General features: G+C 48.1%; 1 protein-coding gene across 1 annotated transcript in view; it reads right to left on the reverse strand.

The window, feature by feature from the left end:
* Otud3 (OTU deubiquitinase 3) overlaps nucleotides 1-16,279 on the reverse strand; it is a 23,012-nt gene extending 6,733 nt beyond the window's left edge. Inside the window, exons 1-5 of the mRNA XM_031379225.1 lie at nucleotides 15,905-16,279; nucleotides 11,721-11,869; nucleotides 7,604-7,716; nucleotides 4,032-4,154; nucleotides 108-239 (exon numbers count right to left, since the gene is read on the reverse strand). Coding sequence (XP_031235085.1) covers nucleotides 108-239; nucleotides 4,032-4,154; nucleotides 7,604-7,716; nucleotides 11,721-11,869; nucleotides 15,905-16,122 — 735 coding nt within the window. The 5' untranslated portion in view covers nucleotides 16,123-16,279. The remainder of the gene's footprint in view (nucleotides 1-107; nucleotides 240-4,031; nucleotides 4,155-7,603; nucleotides 7,717-11,720; nucleotides 11,870-15,904) is intronic.
* Between the last annotated feature and the right edge of the window lie 3,810 nt (nucleotides 16,280-20,089).

A 20,089-nucleotide genomic window follows, 5' to 3' on the forward strand; every position in this document is an offset into this window, starting at 1 on the left:
ACCTGAGCATCCAGCTCTGCCATGGCAGTACCTGAGCATCCAGCTCTGCCATGGCAGTACCTGAGCATATCCAGCTAGGAGGCAGAGCTGCAGGGAAGGGTACTAACCGTGCATCCAGTTGCACTGCCAACTTTGTGGACAGCATCTTCCACATTGTCTCTCAGGCTGTCTTCAGCAGTCACCCCTTTTGTCTTCATCGTCTCTTTCTTATTTGCTCCATCTTGATGAAGCATCTGGAACTAAAGAAACACAGCATAGGAACCATTGGTGCAGTAAATTCCACTCCACTCTCCAACCCAGGAAGACATCGACTCACAAACCATCCAAACACAGGAGGAAGAATTCATGCTGAGAGCTCAGTAGCTAGACCCACCCACACCCTGAGAATCCAGGGCACAGCCCTGAGGACAGAGGTTGGGAGGAGCCACTGAGGAACAGCAGCAGTGGCAAGGCACCTGAGCTTGCTGGACGGAAGTGCTCGAGCAGACATCGAGTCTGGCAACTCGTATGTCTCTGCTGATGTGTACAGAGGACTGTCCCCTATGTTCACATCTGTTGAGCTTCTCAACTTATAATGCTCGCCTTGAAAACACATGGACCCAGCTCTCATCTGGTCGCCGTGTTCTCTGATTATCAGTACACAGCATTGCTAACTCGAGGCACCTGTGAGGCACGCCACACTCACCCATCCAAAGGCTTACTTATGTGCTACAGTGCAATTCACTCAAGGCACAAAGGCCTCTATGACAAAAGCCAAGTCAGAACTCTAAAACCACCCCTCCCCACCCTTTGACTACACAGCCACCATCTCCTTCTGCCACCCATCAATAAATGGGCATGGACATTTCTGTACTTTGCACTAAAAGTCTAAGTGGAGCCTAGCTGTGGGGAATGTACCCCTGATGATCTCAACCCCTGGTAATGAGCATCCCACCCTCTCGGGCCAGGAAGTTAGCCATATGTGAGATCTCGACCCATAGAAATGTTATTTCAGTGGCGACCCACTAGAAAAAAGCTAAAGGTCTCCCAGCACCATGCATTAAACAGCCACTGCCTGCCCTCAGGATGCCGCTCCACTGCAGTTAGAGGCAAACACAGTGAGGGGTTTACTGCCATCAGCACCAATCGATGGACATTTCAAATTTATCAGCTGATGAACATAAAACAACAGAAGTTTTGGGATAAACAGGGGAAAAGAAACCACTACTTAGACAAGATAATTCTGTACCCTCCAAAACCACCAACAACCACCATGAAAATCCATAGCAACCTGAGCACAAGTACAGAAACACGGCATGTTGTGTATTTGGTAAGAAGCTAGTAGCCAGAATCCATAAAGAATGTTTAAAGCTAACAACAAAATGACAACCCAATTTCTTTTTTAAAAAATGGCAAAGAAACCTGTGAGTCCCTCCCTCCCTCCCTCCTACTTGCCAATCAGATGAGAGCTCACAGCTGTTCCTGCAGCCAAGCCTTTGCTCAGCCATCATGGACTCTAACCCTTGGAAGCCTTAAGCCCCCAAAGAACACTTTCTTTTATAAATTGCCTTGGTCATGGTGTTCTATCACAGCAATAGAAAAGTGACTAGGGCAGTGTGACAGACCCACAGAGCAGAATATCATTAAGAAGAACTGTTACACGCTACAGCATGGCTGAATCTCAAAAATACCATACTAAGTGAAAAAGGGCAGGCAGCAAAAGGTCAATACCCAATTCCAGTCACGGGGAGAGAAGGACTCTGCTGCGCTCTCTCTGGGGATGAGGCGGGTTTGGTACCATGAGAAGACCTGGTCAAGGACCTTGGGGTGTCCAACTACAGTGGATGCCACGTACGAAGTGATTCAGTTCATGGTAGGTGCATTTCATCTCAGTGCTTAAGAGAGAATTCTACAGAGCCTCTGGCTAAGTCAGAAGGTTCCATCTGAACAATGACCAGTTAGGAAACATGAACAGATCCACTTCTACACTCAGAGCACATGAGAGGCAGAAGCAGGAAGAACAGAAGTTCCTATCCTCAGCTACATACAAAAGTCAAGGTTACCCTGCGCTACATGAGACTCTGCCTCAAAAGCAAAAACAAAAGGCAGAAGGCTGAACAGTTAGGCTCACGGACTGTTCTGTCAGAGGACCCAGGCTCGGTTCCCAGCACCCACAACCATATGTAACTCCTGTTGTAGGGAATCCAATGCTGTCTTTTGGCTTCTGAGAGAACCAGGCACGTACTTGGTGCAGACATACACTTTAGACCCAACATCCGTTCACACAGAATGAAAACCAACACAGAGGATGCGGTGAGAGAAGCTGGAGAGGTAGCTGAGCAGGTCCCAGCATGCACACCAGGTGCTCACAAGCACTTCTTAGCTCCAGCTCCAGACACTCTGCTGCCTCAGGCACCTTCATTCTCACACACATGCACTCAGATAGACTCACATACAACACAGAATTGAAGAAAAAAAATACAACTTTAAAGGGAAAGATTCCAATTTTTTTAAAAGGCAAGCCATTTTAAAAAAGCAAAGCAGAAAATCATAAAAAATTAGTAAGTGAAAAACTGTACCAGATTTTACAACAGGCTACATTAATTAAAACAGCCAGGCATCAACACACAGAGGTCAATGTGGTTTTTAGCAGAACCACACAGCTAAAAGGAGACACAAACCCATGGGACAGAGTGTGTGCAGCCAGTGTAGGTCTCAACTCAAGAAGGAAGCATGTACAGTGCAGAGACAGTCTAGTGGCAGTGAGGCAAGCAGAGGACAGAAAGCCGACACCAACCAACCTCACATCCACACACATCCCATAAATTCCAAATGGGGCCAAGATTTCACATAAAACAAACAGGGGTCTGGTGTAAGGATCCACATCTGTAATAACTCCACCACACAGACCCAAAACAGGAGGCAGGAGGATCACAGCAAGTTCAAAGTCAGTGGAGGGCTATTCAGGGAGACCTTGCCTCAAAAAACTAAAACTAAGGATAAATAAAAATAAAAATACAACTATAAGTCAGGCCTGGTGCACGCCTTTAGTCCAGCACTCAGGAGGCCGAGGTGGGCAGATCTCTGAGTTGGAGGCCAGCCTCGTCTACATTTTAAGTTACAGAAAAGCCAGGGCTAAGCAGAGAAAACACAAATGTAATTATAAAAGTATTAAAACAACTGTGGGTTCACTCTCTAACCTCAGAGCGGGAAAGGCCGTTCTAGTTATAACCCCAAGCCCTAGAGACAGTAAAGAAATACTGTGAGGGCTGAGAGATGTCTGAGTGGCACAGCCCTTGTCAGCATCTTTGATAACTAGCACCACTAAACAAAGCAAAACATCCAAGGAGGAGGACCAGGAGGACGAGGAGGATGGGGAGGATGGGGAGGATGGGGAGGATGGGGGGAGGGGAAGCAAACCAAAACATCCAAAGAGGAGGATCTGGAGGATGGGGAGGGGTGGAAGAAGAATAGACATAAAAGGTATTGATAAATTTACCTAAAACCCAAAAATCTTTCACAGCAAAGACTACAACAGACAAAAACACAGAAGACTAGGAAATACCTGAAATTCCTCACAGAAGCATATTTCCCTAATGTATGAAGTTCCTAAAAGCATTAGACTAGAAGACAAAAATGAACAACAACAACAACAAAATAGATGCAGTTCACAAAAAAGGAAGGATGTAGTAGGCCTTAGAAGGTACACAGACTGAGCAAAGACAAAATGCTCGCAGAAACCATGTTGAGAAGGACTGGAGAGCTGGCCCAGCAACCAAGAGTGCGCATGACCATTTGTTTCCCAGCACCCACACGGTGGCTCACAGCAACCAGTAACTGCAACTCCAGTAGATCTGATGATATCCTTGTCTGGACTCTCAGGCACCCATAATGTATGACACCTGAAATATTTCAGGTATCGGATCGATGGCTCCTGAGAGTGACTTTTCATGAACAGCGACAACAGCTGGCCAATGGTACTTAGCTCAAGGACACAGCTTTGCACCTGTCTCCTGTAAGCCTGAAAGCAGAAGGAACTGGGCTTCACTCACGTCAGTTAGGAGATGAGCCGGCGCTTCTGAGTTGTCATTGATCCTCCGGACGCTGTCATAGTGCTCACCATACCGGTAGGCGATGTGGAGCTCCCTTGCGCTGCTTTTGTCTGTGCCTCGAATCTGCCGACACAGAGAAGATCTGGAAGGTGGGCCTGTGGGGAGTCTGGGGCCTGTAGGCCCTACACAGACAGATACAACTCTGGCTAGGACATGCCAGTCTCTGAGCTCTAGTCCTCCCAGGCTTGCAGGCTTACTCATGCCTACTAACATTTGCCAATATGCAAATGAATCCATTTGGAAGTGAATAAAAAGCCAGAGGCAGGCCTGCAGTTAAGTCATAAAATTAAGAATCTCGCCTCCGCCTCCAGAGTGCACAGGCTCCTTCCAATGGGAAGACCCAGAAACAAACCCAAATTTGCTGAACTTGAAGCTCAAACAGTTTGAAACTATCCTTGAAAAAAGAGAAGCAAAATATCAAGTATAAAGTTTATAGGCCCTCTTGAAGACCTTAAAATGGAACCATGCAAATGGGCCAGACTGGCTCATTAGCTATAATAAGCTCACCTTCCTTTTCTGTCAGTCACACTGTGGAACAATCTTAAACTCTGCCACCCACACCAGCTTCAAGACAAAATGCTACAGAGTAAAACCATCCTAGTATACCACATAGACCTGCACACTGGCCACAAAGTGTTACATCTCAACCACATCCTGGAACACAACAAGAACCAACTCCCTAAAATCATGCAAAAAGTACATGCTAGTCTGGGTAGATTCCCCCAGAACGCCCATGTCACAGAAACAAAAATAATTCCAACTGCCCCCCAGTAACTCCAATGGCATTAAAACTCCAACACACCCGCTCTTGTTGTTTTCACTGAACAACTGTTAAACAGAATTCACCGTCCAAGTCCAGCAAATCCACGGGACCATACAAAAAGCCCCAAGAAAGTGTCTGTAGACTGTCTAGATCTGATGGACAATGGTCTGGACAGACATGCCACACAGTGGCAGCACTGTTGCCCCCAAAGGGACACTGGGGAAACGTTCTACTTTGTCTTCACATAACAAAGTTCCTAAACGTTACTAACTGTACTAACAACACATGTATATTATAAATACAAATCGACTAGAATAGTCAGCAAAATTGCTAGAAGCCACATTCACCAGCTGTTACTAAGAGGTCTGCTGCCTGCTGTTATACATGGAAACTGCTCGCAGGAGGGCATGCCAACGCAGGAGACAATGGAGGTCTCCGTGTCCATGCCGAGTCTGAGCTGAGTCATCATTAATGCAAGAGCTCAGCACTGTGACTGTATCACCAAGCAGGGTGGATCCAGTGTAAACAAATGTTTTAAATATATAGTTTCATTGTTTTCCAAGTCATAAACCAGAACACTACAGAAAAATTTGGAAAAAAAGTAAGATTGGAAAAAAGTAAGAATTAGAGCAATAAAGAAATGTAATGGGGGCAGGGGGCAGGGGGCTGGAGAGATGGCTCAGCAGTTAAGAGCACTGACTGCTCTTCCGAGGTCCCGAGTTCAATTTCCAGCAACCACATGGTGGCTGGCAACCATCTGTAATGGGATCTGATGCTCTCTTCTGGTAGACAGAGACAGTGTACTCAGATACATAAAATAAATAAATCTTAAAAAGAAAGAAAGAAAGAAAAAAAGAAAGAAAAAGAGAAAGAGAAAGAGAAAGAGAAAGAGAAAGAGAAAGAAAGAGAGAAAGGTAGGTAACGGTTATCTTTAGGGAAAGCAGAGGGTGGCTGCCCTAGTAGGCCCATGGGTTTCTCCTAGTAGGTGACTCACACAGTATACTCTAGTGCCCTGACAACCCTGCTGACAATGTAAACTATTAACAAACAGAAACTGCAGGGCAGCTGTGTTCTGAGCCAGCAGCTCACTCTTAAGAGCATCTACTGAAAACAGGGTCCTCTCTGCCACTCGACACCTGGCAACACTGGCCAAGGCCACGGATCCTGTTTCCCTCCCTCCCTCCTGCTCGCTCGGCAGGCTGCATCCCTGAAGTGGACATTCTCCCCAGCCTTACCAGCATCCACTTCACTCTGTCCCTTGTAAGGCTGTTAAAAGGACATTGTTCTAGATACAAAAACGACTTCCATTTCTGTGACACAAAAGCACACCTATAAGGGAAGAAATCAAACAGAGGCTCCCAGAGGTTGGAAGACGTGGTATGATGATCCCACAGGGCAGAGTGGGGCTAGTCCATATGCTGATAGTGGCATTACAGGAACGTCAGAACATACAAGTAGAAACCAGAAAAGGGTGAATTCTGGTATGTGTAACTGATATTTCTAAACAAAAAGGGGGCAGGCCATGACTAAGGGAATCACAAAGCAGTGCGTGTAGGCAGCACAACTTTAATACAGTAATGCATCCAGGTATAGGTGTGTGTGTGTGTGTGTGTGCGCGTGGTGAGTGAATTCATATACAGGTATTTAAAATGCAATGTAAAAACACTGTGATATGCACTCTCCAATCATATGGCCAAGTGTCAGGGAAAAGGTGGACACTCACTAAAAATGTTACCAGTCACAATCCCAGTCAGTGACCTGGTGACCTTACTCACCTTCAGGGGCTTTTCTGAATTTCCCAGTTTTTCTTCACTTAAAACGTTTTAACTTTCTAAATAAGACAAAGTTCAAAATGGTAGCACAGAGCAGCTGGTCAGTGAAAGCCGTGTTTGGAGCTGAGCTGCAAAGTGACGGGAACCCTCTGAATTCTGGGAGAATCAATCAGGGAGTGGGGTACATGATGGAGACCACAGGATGCAAAGAGAAGGTGAAGGAGTTGAATGGACACATACTTTGTAGCAATGGAGAAGTGTGTGGCTTAACATGTCTGGAGCAGACACTTGCTATAAAGTATTTATTGCAGAAAAAAAGCAAAACAAAGCCAGGAGGTGGTGAGGCATGCCTTTAATCCCAGCACTTGGGAGGCAGAGGCAGGTGGATTTCTGAGTTTGAAGCCAGCCTGGTCTACAGAGTGAGTTCCAGGACAGCCAGGGCTATACAGAGAAACCCTGTCTCGAAAAACAAACAAACAAACAAAAAAGAACAAAAGAAAAAAGCAAAACAAAGAAATAAAGCTGAATAAAAAGCAGTACTGTGCTGATCAGAAAACACTTCTTAGTCATTACAGCGAGTAAAGACATTATTATCATGGATTTTATGACGCTTCTCTACTCCTAAAAATCACACGCATCAAACCACAGGGCAATGGGCATACTTCAAAGCTACAATTTGTATTTATATACTAAGATAGTTTAATAGAATTATCTGAAGTATTTCCACATTAGGTTCTGTCCCCAAATTACCCACGTAGCCGACTGTTGAGTAATGTCACCAGCGTCATAAACTACTTCCCACTCACACTCCAGACTCCATAAGCGCCCAACACAGGGGCAGCTCCAAGTCCCTCAAGATCCCATCTTCAGGCTCACAGGCCAAGCTATCTCTGGAGGTCAGCATCACAAGTGAAACCCATGATCGTAAGGACATCCCCAGGCTAATGTATGGGTAAATTCCTAAGCAGGTGACCTACCTGCCACAAAGGGGCATTAAGCTGATGGATCACCACATTCAATTGATGGTTTCTTGCAAAGGCTACAATTGCATCATTGCCAGCAAAAGTACCAGGCTTTGCCAAACTGGCCACTGCATGGAAACAGGAGAGAAAAACGAAGTCTTTATGATGGAGAGAGCAAACGCAAACATGGTGGGTAGTTCTGCAGCTGCAAGCAGGGAGAAGCAAGAGCACACATCTGCCAGGGCCACCATCTGTCAGTCTAGGAACTGAGAGGTGAACAACATGCAGAGGCACTTGTCATCATCAAAGGATCTGTTGATTAACTCCTTCAGTAGTGCTGTGTGCTTCCGATCTGCCCAGCTGTATAAAAGACACAGCGAGCAAACAACAGACAGTAATGGCAGCGCACACTAGCAGATGCTGCAAGCAGGGGTCAAGCAGTGTTCTGGATTTCTCAGAAATCACCACTTTTAACCATCATGGCAGGGCTCTGGAAGGATCACTAGAAAAAGGAGCAAGCTGAGGTGAGGGCAGCTAAAACTAGACCAAGGCCGCAGAGCCTGACTTGGTGAGTGAGCCCTGGCTGGTGGCCACTCTGTCACTCTGCCCAGATCACAGTCAGAATAACATGGACAATTCTGATAAAGGCATGCTTCAGGAAAGGCTGGGCTGGCCTTAACCCCAAGGCTCCCACAAAGTAACCTCCAGAATTTCTAAAGAAGAAAGCTGAGTCGCTTTTGCATGATAGGCCCTCGGCTACAGCTGTTGACAGACTACACGGCAGCCATGTGCTACAACCAACCAACCAAGTCTGGACTCTGAAGCTGCAGTAAGCAACTCCCAGCCGACAACACTGCTCTATGCAGTCACAGAGAAATGCCAAGAGCATAAACCTCCCCAGGGACAAAGAGGCACTGTGCTTGGAACCTTCGGAGGCTGGCTTGAGTCTTCCCCTCCGTTAACTTTGCCCTGTTCCCTTTCCCCATAGACCACAGGAGTTAGAAAAGCTCCTGTGAATGTGGGGAAATCTGAAACCTGCAGGTGGTGTCAGAATTTGCACAGCTGTGCTATTCTCACATCCTCACTCCATGTCAGAAACACACACGTGTGCGTGTGCATGCATGCATGCGTTTGTCTGTCTGTGTGTGCTCGAGAAGAGGGAGGAGGATGACATATGCCAGACGAACAGCCAGGATGCTCTAAGGCCAAGGAGGAGTTAAAAGGAGCAGTGGGTGACATTCCAAACAGAACCAGAGCTACTGTGACCTGGCTGTCAGGCAGGAGCCTCGGCTGTAGAGGTAGGGGAGAAAAACTCTGTGAGAAGTGGCAGAGGAGAGAGACTACAGCTCACAGGTCAGGAAGGGCTGGAGCACAGGCTCAGCCCTCAGATCAGTGGGAGCCACACAGATTTTGGAGAAAAACAAACTTACATCATGACTCTGACTGATCACAGGGCCATGGACCAGTCCCATCTGCACTGAGGGAACCTGGTGGAATGGCCACCATACCGAGTTTCAGAAGTGGTGGTCTAGCTGTGTGCTGTGTCAAACACAGTGACAAAAAGCAGCCTGGAGGAGGAAGGTGCTCACTGCATTGTATACCGCTCCATCAGCCTGCTCACTGAGGAACCAGAAGCAGGGCCAGGAAAAAGATGCTTGCTGGTTCACTCTAAGCCTATGCTTAGCTAGCTCTCTCAAGCATCTCAGGACCACCAGCCTAGGGATGGTGCCGCCCACAGTGGGCTGGGCCCTCCTACATCAATTAGCAGTCAAGACAATCCCCAACAGACAAGTCCACAGGCCAGTCTGATCTAGGCAAATCCTCAACTGAGGTGAGAAGGAGCCTCCATTCCCAGGTGACCTATGTTATGTCAAGTGACAATACAAACTACTGAGCCCAGGTGGTAAGAGGAGGAAACTGCTAAGGAAAACAGCCAAGACCCACGGAGCAAGCAGGTGAGAGGAGACGGGAGATGAGGCATTAAGGACAGCTAGAGTTCTGATCTGGGTGTCTGTACAGATGGGGAGAGATGCTGCTGACTCTACGGAGCTACAGTACAGAGGGTGAGAATAATCCTGTAATAGAGCCAAGTGCAAAGGTCACCAGGTCCTCACCATTTAACTGAGACATTTGCCCAATGATCAAGCAAATACTACAAGAATGCCTCTGAGTGCCAGGTAGGGCTGGATCTGAACAAAGGCACTAGGCCTTGTCCTGAGAAACCTAAGAGTATACTAAGGCAGACAGACATAAGAACTGGCCCTGTTTGGAGAGAGGCAGCAGGCCTGGCATTTAGCACTTGTCGTTTCAGCTCCTAAGCCGTCTGTCACCTGTTTGATGCTCACACTTTTATAAATCAGTGTTCAGCCATGCAGTGACATTCCAAGAAAACACCTTTCCCCTGCACAGCTAAGGTGACATCACACTGCAGCTGAAGCCTCGAGCTCCCTGTTCTGGCGCAGTGATACACCCCAAACCCCCAAGACCTTCCCTAAGAATTCAGGTCAAGTTTCATCCAAAGTAACACTGACAGGTATCTTTTTTATATTTTTATTTTTTAATTATTTTTTTCCAGCCAGGCCGCTTCAGCCTCATGAGTGCTAGGACAAGTGAGTACTCGCACACCCAGTGACATGATTCATTTTAAACAGAATAAAGTTCCAAAATCAACCCCTCTCTCTCTCTCTCTCTCTCTCTCTCTCTCACACACACACACACACACACACACACACACACACCCCACACACACACCTGTAAAATGCTAACTCTGAAACTGCCTGCTTGAAAAGCAATCCCAGGAAGAGAACCACCAGAGCTCAGTGACAAGTACACACTACCTACCCAGAGGTCCATGTGCCCGTCCCCAGTGAGGACTAGGAAGGGCACTGGGTCACTAACAGTGTCCCCAGACATACCCTTCCCTTTGTCCTCCATGCATAGAGCGAAATCTCCTGGTTTTCTTGTCTGAATAAAATGGACTGGCCCGCATATTGGCAGTTGGAACTGCCAATATGGTGAGCCTTCTTACCAGGCTCTCCTCCTAGACTAGCCCCCTTCCGTTCTCCATGTGGCCCCCCACTGTCATCAGAGACTATGTACACTGCCTGATCCTAGTGAGATATAGGTGTAAACCGAGTGCTGAAGATGATGGTTGTGGGTGGGGATGCAGCTCAGTTGGGAGAACGCTTGCTCAGCAAGCAAGAGGCTGTGAGTCCCATCCCTGGCACCCCACGAACTGGGTGTGGTGGCATGGGTAACATCTGGGAGGGTCAAAAGGTCAGGCTGCACACACACCCAAACCAAAAGGAAAACCAACTGGTATCTAGGAAACATAAACTTGTCAGTACCTGGGACAACAACCTTAGTAATTACTTTTCAAAACTAACATTTGAAGTTTATATGCATATATGACCGATTTTTGCCAAATTAAGTTACAACTAATTAGAATCATTAAAATGAAAGCCAATGGCCCACCTCAAGGGGCGGTGGGAGAGGCTTGTGTTTGGTAATATGTTAATGTTAACATGGGCTCGCTGATTTCTTTTTTTCTAGCTAGAAATACATGATTAGTTTTTAAAAAGCTACAGAAGACAATTAAACCCATCTCTAGTCCTATCATCCTCAGACAGCTAACTTATTAAGAATTTAATTTTGTTACCTAATTTAATCTTCACAAAAAAAAAATCCTTTCAGGTGCTTTATTATCTCCTTTTTATAAAATTTTAAAAAACAAGAAAAACACCATAAAATGCTAGCATCTTTGCACACCTCTACCACCTCCACGTGTGGAGTGCCTAAAAAGTAGAGCCGCATGCGTGTGCACACCTTGTCTCCCCAGCCCAGTGGCAAGAGGTCGCAAGTCTGGTCAGCCATCATCACCTCCTTTTTCTTCTGTTTGGGAATGGTGATGCATGAGGATCAAGCCCAGTGGAGGCAAGCACCCTCCGGCTGGGCCACGCCCCTAACCATCTCTGTACAACTTGGCTTATTACAGAATATGCAAGGAGAGTGTTTGCAGGGTAAATGAACGGCATAATTTACACAAGCAAACCCTGGCAGTGGGGGCGGGGTGCTGGTGGGCTGATGTCCCAGCATGACTCCTGAGGGACCCTGGGACCCACGGGGAACCTACCATGCTTCTCAAAGGGAATGTCATCTTCCACGAAGGGTTCAAAATCTTCCCGCTGCCTGATCATGTAGTCCACGGTCTCCTGTCGGTGCTTAAGATGGTTCCGAGAATGGCCCTCCAACTGGTCGCCCAGAGCTCTGAACAGGCAATTGCTGTCAAAACAAAGATGCTGGCTAAGATCTTTCAGAAACCGACTGAGTTCACCTAACATGCCTGGCTGTCCTTATGCTCAGGGGAGGAGACACCTTGGCACTTCAGACCAGATGCTGAGGGGAATGCTCTGGGGCAGACTCCCGCCTTATCACCCACTTGAGAGGCAGCAAATAAGGATTCCTGTCCCCGTTTATCAGCTCAAATAAATAAATAAATAAATACTAAGTTTCCCAGGGCCTCTGTTGGTTCTGTGGTGGAGTTGATAACCAGCGCCTCAATACAGGGCACAGACCTCACAAACCACTCCAGGCCTAAGGTCTAAAACTCCCAAAATGATGTCACACCTACAGAAACCTTTCTGAACCAAGTCTCACTAAATCTGCCCAGCTAGGACATCACTCATTGAGTACTTCAGCGACAAAAAACAGCAGAAGTCTGTATCTGTCCGAGCTCTAATGAGAGCTAGGGAAGAAGTACTTGAACATGCCAGGGAAAGTCACAACCCGTGCTCGCTCACCTAGTCGCCAGGGAACAGCGACGCCACTGTTAAGCATCTTGTTTGTTCTCTAAAATTAAAACACTAGTAACGGGGCTAGCAAGATGGCCAGTGGGAAAAGTGTCGGGTCCAAGATGCAAACCTGGGAGACCTGGCTCTAGCCATGGGTCTCCCAAACATTAACACCAAATATTAGCCGGACTTACCCTGTGTGCAAGTAACACTCTTCACCTGCCAGCCTTTACTTGAGCCCACTAAAGTCAAATCAAAACCACTGCAACAGTGTGTTTTTCTGATGGGATTATAAGGCAGCGACAGAGGAAACCTAACAAGCACTACAGCGACCTGGGTTCCCTTAGGAAGCCCTGAAGACACACTGCAGATGCCACCAAGCTAGCATCATGGCCCTTGGGGCCTCCCAGAGATCCGGCTGGTCCTCGCATGATCTCACCACCACAGGGCAGCCAGGCTTGCTCAGTGGCCACACTATGGACACCTGAGGCCAGTCTGTATTGGGAGGAACGTCCTGTCACTGTCAATCCTTGGGAACACCTTTGGCCTATGGGCACCAGAAGACAGGACCACCTCCCTCCTCACCAGCTGTGACAACCAACGTCTCCAGGCAGTCCAATTGTCCCCTGGGAGGCAAAACCATCCCTACTTGAGAACCACTGCACTTTAGGGATACACAGATGTAAGGTCCTGCATTAGAGTTCAGAAAAACAACCAATTACAGAACGCTTCAAGGAACATGCCTAGAGCAAGTCACCATCTTAAGCCATCCAAACTATAACTAGGCCAAAACAGTAGAAACTAGTAACTATTCTTTATAATATTAGCAACATCACTATATCTTAACCTAATACTACTCAACAAATGGTAATGCATAAAATAATCAGTTAGTCGGGCAGTGTAGGTGCAAGCCTTTAATCCCAGCACTCAGGAGACAGTGGTCCCAGCCTGCTCTACAGAGTGCATTCCAGGATAGCCAGAGCTACCTAGAGAAACCCTATCTCAACCCTATCTCGAAGAAAAGAAAGATCTGTGACCCTTCCAAACCACCACCTACACAGGAAACACCATCCACTGCAATGATAGATGGAAATGTGACAGTACAACGTTAGTCCAGCAAAGCCAGCCCATGGGATGTCACCCCAGCAAAGGCCTGTACACATCAGGAGGCTGGCACGGAGCCACCTAAAACTGCCAAACAACAGGCTGGGAAGTAGCTTGTCTCGGCCCCTCACTGCCCAGTGCTCCTACCCTGATTAAACTGCAGCACTCGGAGCTATCAGACACACGTGCTCTGGCCTTCCACCCGGCACTCGTCCCAGAGGCAAACTCCTCTTGTTCTTGAGAGAGGCGCCTTGTGCACATGGAAGTCGCTGGCTCTGCTGGCTGAGGATGGAAAGGCCTTCCGTGGCACTTCAAGGCTTGCCAGCCACTTCCTCTCAATAGCACCACATGGTCCCTTATGAAGAGCATATGAACATGCTCCCCCCCACCCCCATATCTGCTCCCCAAGTATAGCCCAGAGGTGTTAAAGCCTCAAGACCCCTTCAGGGTTTCCGGAAGCTCAGAACAAAGGCCTCTATCTTCCTCATCCTCACTCTCTCATAAGTATACCATAGTTCTCAAGATCCTTCTATCTTACTGGGCATGATGCGTGCTCTTAATCCCAGCACTTGGGAGACAGAGGCAGGTGGATCTCTTGTAAGTTTGAATTGGCTTACATAGTAGTGAGTTCCAGCCAGAGCTACATAAAGAAATCCTGCCTGTCTTAATAAAAAAAAAAAAAAAAAAAAAAAAAAAAAAAAAAAAAAAAAAAAAAGCTGCATAATGGCTAATGGGTTCATGTCTTTAAATTACAAATATGGTAAATATTGAGCTATGGCTCATACACTGTGTATATGCATGCTCATTCCTCAGCCATTTTTCAGAATACAAAAGGGCCCTAAACCAAGATATAAGTAACCTGGCCATCATCCTGCTCCCAGCGCTCCACACTAGTAATCTAAGAGGAGTAACTCAAGAAGTCTGCTCTCCTGGGGGAGGAAGGACAAAAGGGACACTCCCAAATTTCCTCAGAACCTTGCAGAAGTCGGCTTGCAGATCTTGAGCAACCGTGGAGTTCCCATTTCCCCAGCCTATTTCTTTGACACAGAGAAATCCTGCTCAGTCTGATGAGATAATACAATCTAACCATTTGCAGACAGGCCACACCTGGGGGGTTCTTTTCGAGACATTGTTTCTCTATGTAGCCCTGGCTGTCCTGGAACTCACTCTGTAGACCAGGCTGGCCTCGAACTCAAAAATCCGCCTGCCTCTGCCTCCCATTGTTTTGTTTCTGTGTGTTGTCATTTGTGGGCCTAGTTGGTCTCAAACTCAGAGATCTGCTGCCTCTGCCTCCCCAGTGCTGGGATTAAAGACGTGCACCACCTTGATCAGCTTCATTTGATAGCTGGATGTCTATAGCAGTGTGTGCTTCTACTGGAGCTAGGTGGCCTCCCTTGATAGTTTTTAATCCCTGAAAAACAAGAAAGTCTTGAATGCCTTCTATGACCCAGGAACTGTTCGAAGTAGTAGCTGAATACAATTAATACTAATTGCAACTTAAGCAAAATACCTATCCAATGTGCCTGAAGCTCTGAAGGCAGGAGAGACAAATGAGGTTAATTTACTTTGTCTTGATCAATAAAATTCAACGTAGTGTATCAAATGAAGAAAATACTTTATGGAGGGGACAGAGATCTTTAATCCCAGCAGACGGCTATGAGTTTAAGGGCAACCTGGTCTACACAGGGGATTCCAGGCCAAGCCTAAGACTACATAGTGAGACTCTTTCTCAAGGGGGGAAATTGGTTTTGTTTTATTGGTTTTTGTTTTTTGAAACCCTGTCACCCTCTAACCCAGGCTTGCAGCAATCCCCCAGCCTCAGTGCCGCATCTGCCTTTATAGACTCCTTAGCTGTATTCTATTCTTCCACAGCCCAGCCTGACCATTCATAGAAAAGAACACACTGATAGTGTCTCTTGCAACAACATACCTAGCAGCCAGGCTCCCTCGGACCTGCTAACCCGTTCCTCTCCCCATCTCTTTCCTTTTTTTCTTCTCTCTCTCCACACTCCTGGACTCACGTCCCCGTTCCATTAAGTTGCTGCCCCTCACCTTCCTCCGTTCTCAATTTCCAGCTACCACTCTGGTATCGGGTTCCCCGAAACAGCTGGCCCGGGACGCTCATGCCTTTTCCTTGGGGAACCCAAAGTTTGGGAAGCAAACACTGGGGAAGCCACCTTCAGCTCTCCGCCCTCGTTACCCCCGTGCAGAAGTGGGCGAGGATACCCAGGAGGGTCAGCATGACACCGAGCGGGACCTAGGTCCTTTCCCATTCGGCTTAATGACAACTGCACCTCGAGGTCACCTCTCAGACGGGCTCGGAATCCTCAGGGGACCCCACTGCAGTGTTCCAAGCCTGGCCCCTGCTTCCCTCTCGGCGACCGGCCCTGCGCGCATCCCCAGCACTCCCGGCCCGCCTCACCCGTCCCCCGGCACCTCCCGCAGCTTCAGCCCCAAGGCCTGCAGCTGGTTGGCGAAGCTCACAAACTCTTCTTCGCAGCCGCTGCCGCCAGGCTCGGGCCGGTTCCGCCGCTCCTTGGCCAGCGCACGGCGCGCCGCCCGCTCGTCCCGCTTGCGCTCCGCCTCGGCTCTGCGGCCGCCGCTGCTCGGCCGACTCTTCGCCGCTTGCTTTCGGGACATGGCTGCGGCGGCACCCGGCTCGCCGCGGAAGGAGCCCGAGCCGCAGAGCCCGGGGCCGCAGCCACAGCTGGCCACCGGGCGGAGCGGCGCAGGGGGACGGCGCCTGGCGACAGCGGCGCGGCCACTGCGCCGGCGCGGTCGCCTGGCACCCAGGTCACGTGGCGGTAGCTCCGCCCCGCCCTCGGGGGCTGGGCCGGCAGGCACCATAGAGAAAGATAGGAGGGCTAGAGAAGCACCTGTCCTGGTTGGGTCTCTTCTGCCCCCTCGTGGTGGGTAGTGCTCGGTCAGGCGCAGTGGGGACCAGATAAGGTAGGTCAAGGATGGCTGAAGATGTCAGAAGAGAGAGAGGCAAGAGCAAATGCAAAAGTTCGAAAAAGAAAGAAATTTAGACGGCTGAAGAGAATGTGCTAATCGGTGTTCGATTACAAACACGCGCGCGTGAGTGCACAGACCCTTTAAAAACTGAGCCTACAGGGCTGAGAGATGGCTCAGCAGGTTAAAGGCTAGGCTCACAACCAAAACTGAGCCTGCAGTGGCTAAGGAAATGGCTCTGTCCATACAAGTGCTTGCTCCACACACCAGGTTCGACCTGAGTTCGGATCTTCACTGCCCACTTTAAGAAGGGTGGGCATGTGAGTGAGCTCCTGTGATCCCATCATTGAGAAAGAGAAGACAGTCCGCTGCACTCACTGGCCAGCCAGTTTAGCCAATCATGAGCTACAAGTTGGCTTACACTTGCAGATCACAATCCATCATTGGAGGCAGTCAGGACAGGAACTCAAGCAGGACTGAAACCTGGAGGCAGGAGCTGAGGCAGAGGCCATGGAGGACGCAGCTTACTGGCTTGCTTCCCCTGGCTTGCTCAGAGGCCCCATGCCTAGCCGTTCCTCTGAGGAATCACCACCATTCGACAGGCCTACAACAAAAGGAAGTTTATTGAGGGAAGGGAAGGGAACCTGGAAAGGGATAGAGGCAGAGAAAGGAAGGAGGCAGAGGAGGACAGAAAGAGAGAGGAGAGAGGTAGAGGCCGGACAGGGACATGTGGAGAAGAGAGTGTGGTAAATTGTTGTCTTCGAATCTGGCGGGTGGAGATGCAAGCTGTTGTTAAGGAGCTATTGGGCGGAGCCTAGAGGAATTACCAACACAGCAGCCTGCTTCTTATAGAACCCAGGAGTACCAGCATAGGGATGGCACCACCCACAATGGGCTGGGCCCTCCCCCATTGATCACTAATTGAGGAAAGCCCTACAGCCTCGGGGAGGCGCTTTCTCAACTGAGCAAGCTAAATAACCCAACTTGTTTTTCTGTCATGATGTTTCCTCACAGCAATAAAACCCTAACTAAGACACTCTGTCACAAGAACTAAGATGGACCACGAACTCATTTTGCCCATGATTCAAAATATCAAGACAATATAGTCAGTCAACATTTCAATGGGAAGCACTAACTTAATGAGTTATTTAAAAAAAAAAAAAAAAAAAAGAGGGGACCTGAAGGGGACAAGTGATGGCAATCCCTGGGAGCGTGGGAGGGAGGAGTTGAGAGTATATAACATCAACTGCATTTTTTACATGTATGAAATTGTCAAAGAATAAATAAAAGACATTCTATTTTAAAAGTGAGATGCAGGGCTGGAGAGATGGCTCAGTGGTTAAGGGTCCTTGTGATTCTTATAGAGTATCTGGATTCAGTTCCCAGGATCTAAGTGTGCTTCACAGCCACATGTAACTCCAGCTCCAGGGAGCTCGTGCTCTCTTCTGACCTCCACAAGCTCTGTGTGTCCATGGTGACCACACACACACACACACACACACACACACACACACACACGCATGCAGACAAAACACCCATAAACATAAAAATGAAAATGGCTAAATCTTTTTTAAAACTAAGGTGAATGGCAGACTAGGGCTGACTTTGGCCTCCATAGACATTCATACACAAGAGCACACACACAGACGAGGCGTCGAGCCCTTGTTGAGAGACATGCTTCTGTATGGCTGATTTTTTCCCCAGAGTTCAGGAAACTCAACCCCAAAAGTTAAGTAACCTTAAGAGCCACACAGTTGAGAAGCAAAGCTCTGCTCTGACTCTAGAGGCCAGATGTTTCCTTACTCCTATCCTTCCCCTGTGGTCCAAAGGAGAGAACAGAGAGAACCCTTCTGTCCAATAATCGGGATTTCATCCTGGGATGGCCAGTCTAGGTCTGCCTGGACTGAAGCTGTTCCTGGGATACACACAACTTTCTGGTTCAAACTCATCGTGTTGGAAAAAGCCAGGATAGTGGTTTACCCTAAGCCATGCCAAATTGTTGGGGTTAATGCCACCAGTAATCATGTCTCTTTCATCCTGGCTCCTTTTATCTTAAGCACGCTCTCCCACAATAATGTCACTGCCTTCCCCTTTGAACCTTCTATCCAACTGAGGTCTTTTATTAACTATTCTGGGAACACCAGGCAAGCATGGGAGCTCATGCTTCGAACCCCAACAGTGGAGAGTGCAGTGATGCAGAGGCCAACCTGGGCTACAGAGGGTTACTGGGCTAGACTAAGCTAAAGTAAGACCCTATGTCATAAAATCAATATAAGTAATGATTCCACCGAAGGTCAAGTTGGAGAACCAACAACATTTATTGGGCTGATTTATAGGAGTATAAATGAGGAATTACTTACAGAATCAGGGATGTTCCAAAGGCAGCTACATCACCAAAAGCCCGCCCTTAGCCTAGATGCCCCAACTCAGAAAAGCTGCATCCCCAGATCTCCCGTGGTGGCTTGCAGACAGTTCACCAGGTCAGAGAGTCTCCACCTGCTTCCATAAACTGGACTTGCTAGCTTCAGGAACTTCCTGAGACCCCTAAGTTGTTCACTTCCTGAGCCTCATGAGGCTCCATTTGGAAAGAATGCTTCAGATCAGAGGAGATTGCTACACAGCACACGGTAAGTTGCAGAAATAGACATGGTCCTTGACTACAGAAAGCCCCAAATCCAAAGGTTTTATTGTAAGCAAAGATGCAGTGATGACTGTAGGACATATGCTGCTAGGAAGGTGTGTGTGTGTGTGTGAGTGTGTGTGTGTGTGTGTGTGCGCGCGCGCGCGCGCGCGCGCGCACACGCGCGAACATGATACTAGGGAGGGAAGAAGTTCAAAGATACAAAAACGACTCCTCAGAAGAGGAAATTCTCAGGTGGAGCTTCAAGGATGAGTGTAAGCGGCCCAGAGCAGATGCTACTGAATCTCCAGCACCACACCTGGGCTTTGCAAAACTGAAGAAATATGAGGCTCAAGCTTTGAGGTGGGAGACAGAAGGAAGCCATGCTGTGGTTTGGATATGGCTCAGCCTCCAAAGGTTCAAACATCAGAAGCTTGGTGTCCAGTTTGGCAGTGCTGAAGTAGCGAGACCTTGAAGAAGTGGGCTCTGGGACTGGAGAGCCAGTTCAGTGCATAAGAAACAAAACAAAAACAAAACAAACAAACAAACAAACAAAAGTACACGCTACTCTTTCAGAAGATAGTTCAGTTCCTAACACCCACATGGGTATCTCCTAACCTGTAATCCCAGCTCCAGGAGATCTGGCGCCCTCTTATGGCCTCTACAGGTACTGCACTCATGTACAAATGCACACATATATGTACACACTCATACATAAATAAAAATTAAATCTCTCTTAAGAGAAGTAGGTTCTCCCCAGTGAAGGAGTTGGAGAAAGGACCAATGGAGCTGAGGGGTTTGCAGCCCCTTAGGACGAACAACAATATGAACTAAGTAGTACCCTCAGAGCTCCCAGGGTCTCAACCACCAACCAAAGACTGCACATGGAGGGGTCTGATTGTTCAGGCAGCATGTGTATAGTAGAGGATTGCAAATTCAGTCAACAATAGGAGGAGAGGAGCTCGGACCTGTGAAGGTTCTGTGCCCCAGTGTAGGGGAATGCCAGGGCCAGAAAGTGGGAGAGGGGCGGGGTGG

The sequence above is a fragment of the Mastomys coucha genome, unplaced genomic scaffold (assembly GCF_008632895.1).
Source record: "Mastomys coucha isolate ucsf_1 unplaced genomic scaffold, UCSF_Mcou_1 pScaffold18, whole genome shotgun sequence".
NCBI lineage: Eukaryota > Metazoa > Chordata > Mammalia > Rodentia > Muridae > Mastomys > Mastomys coucha.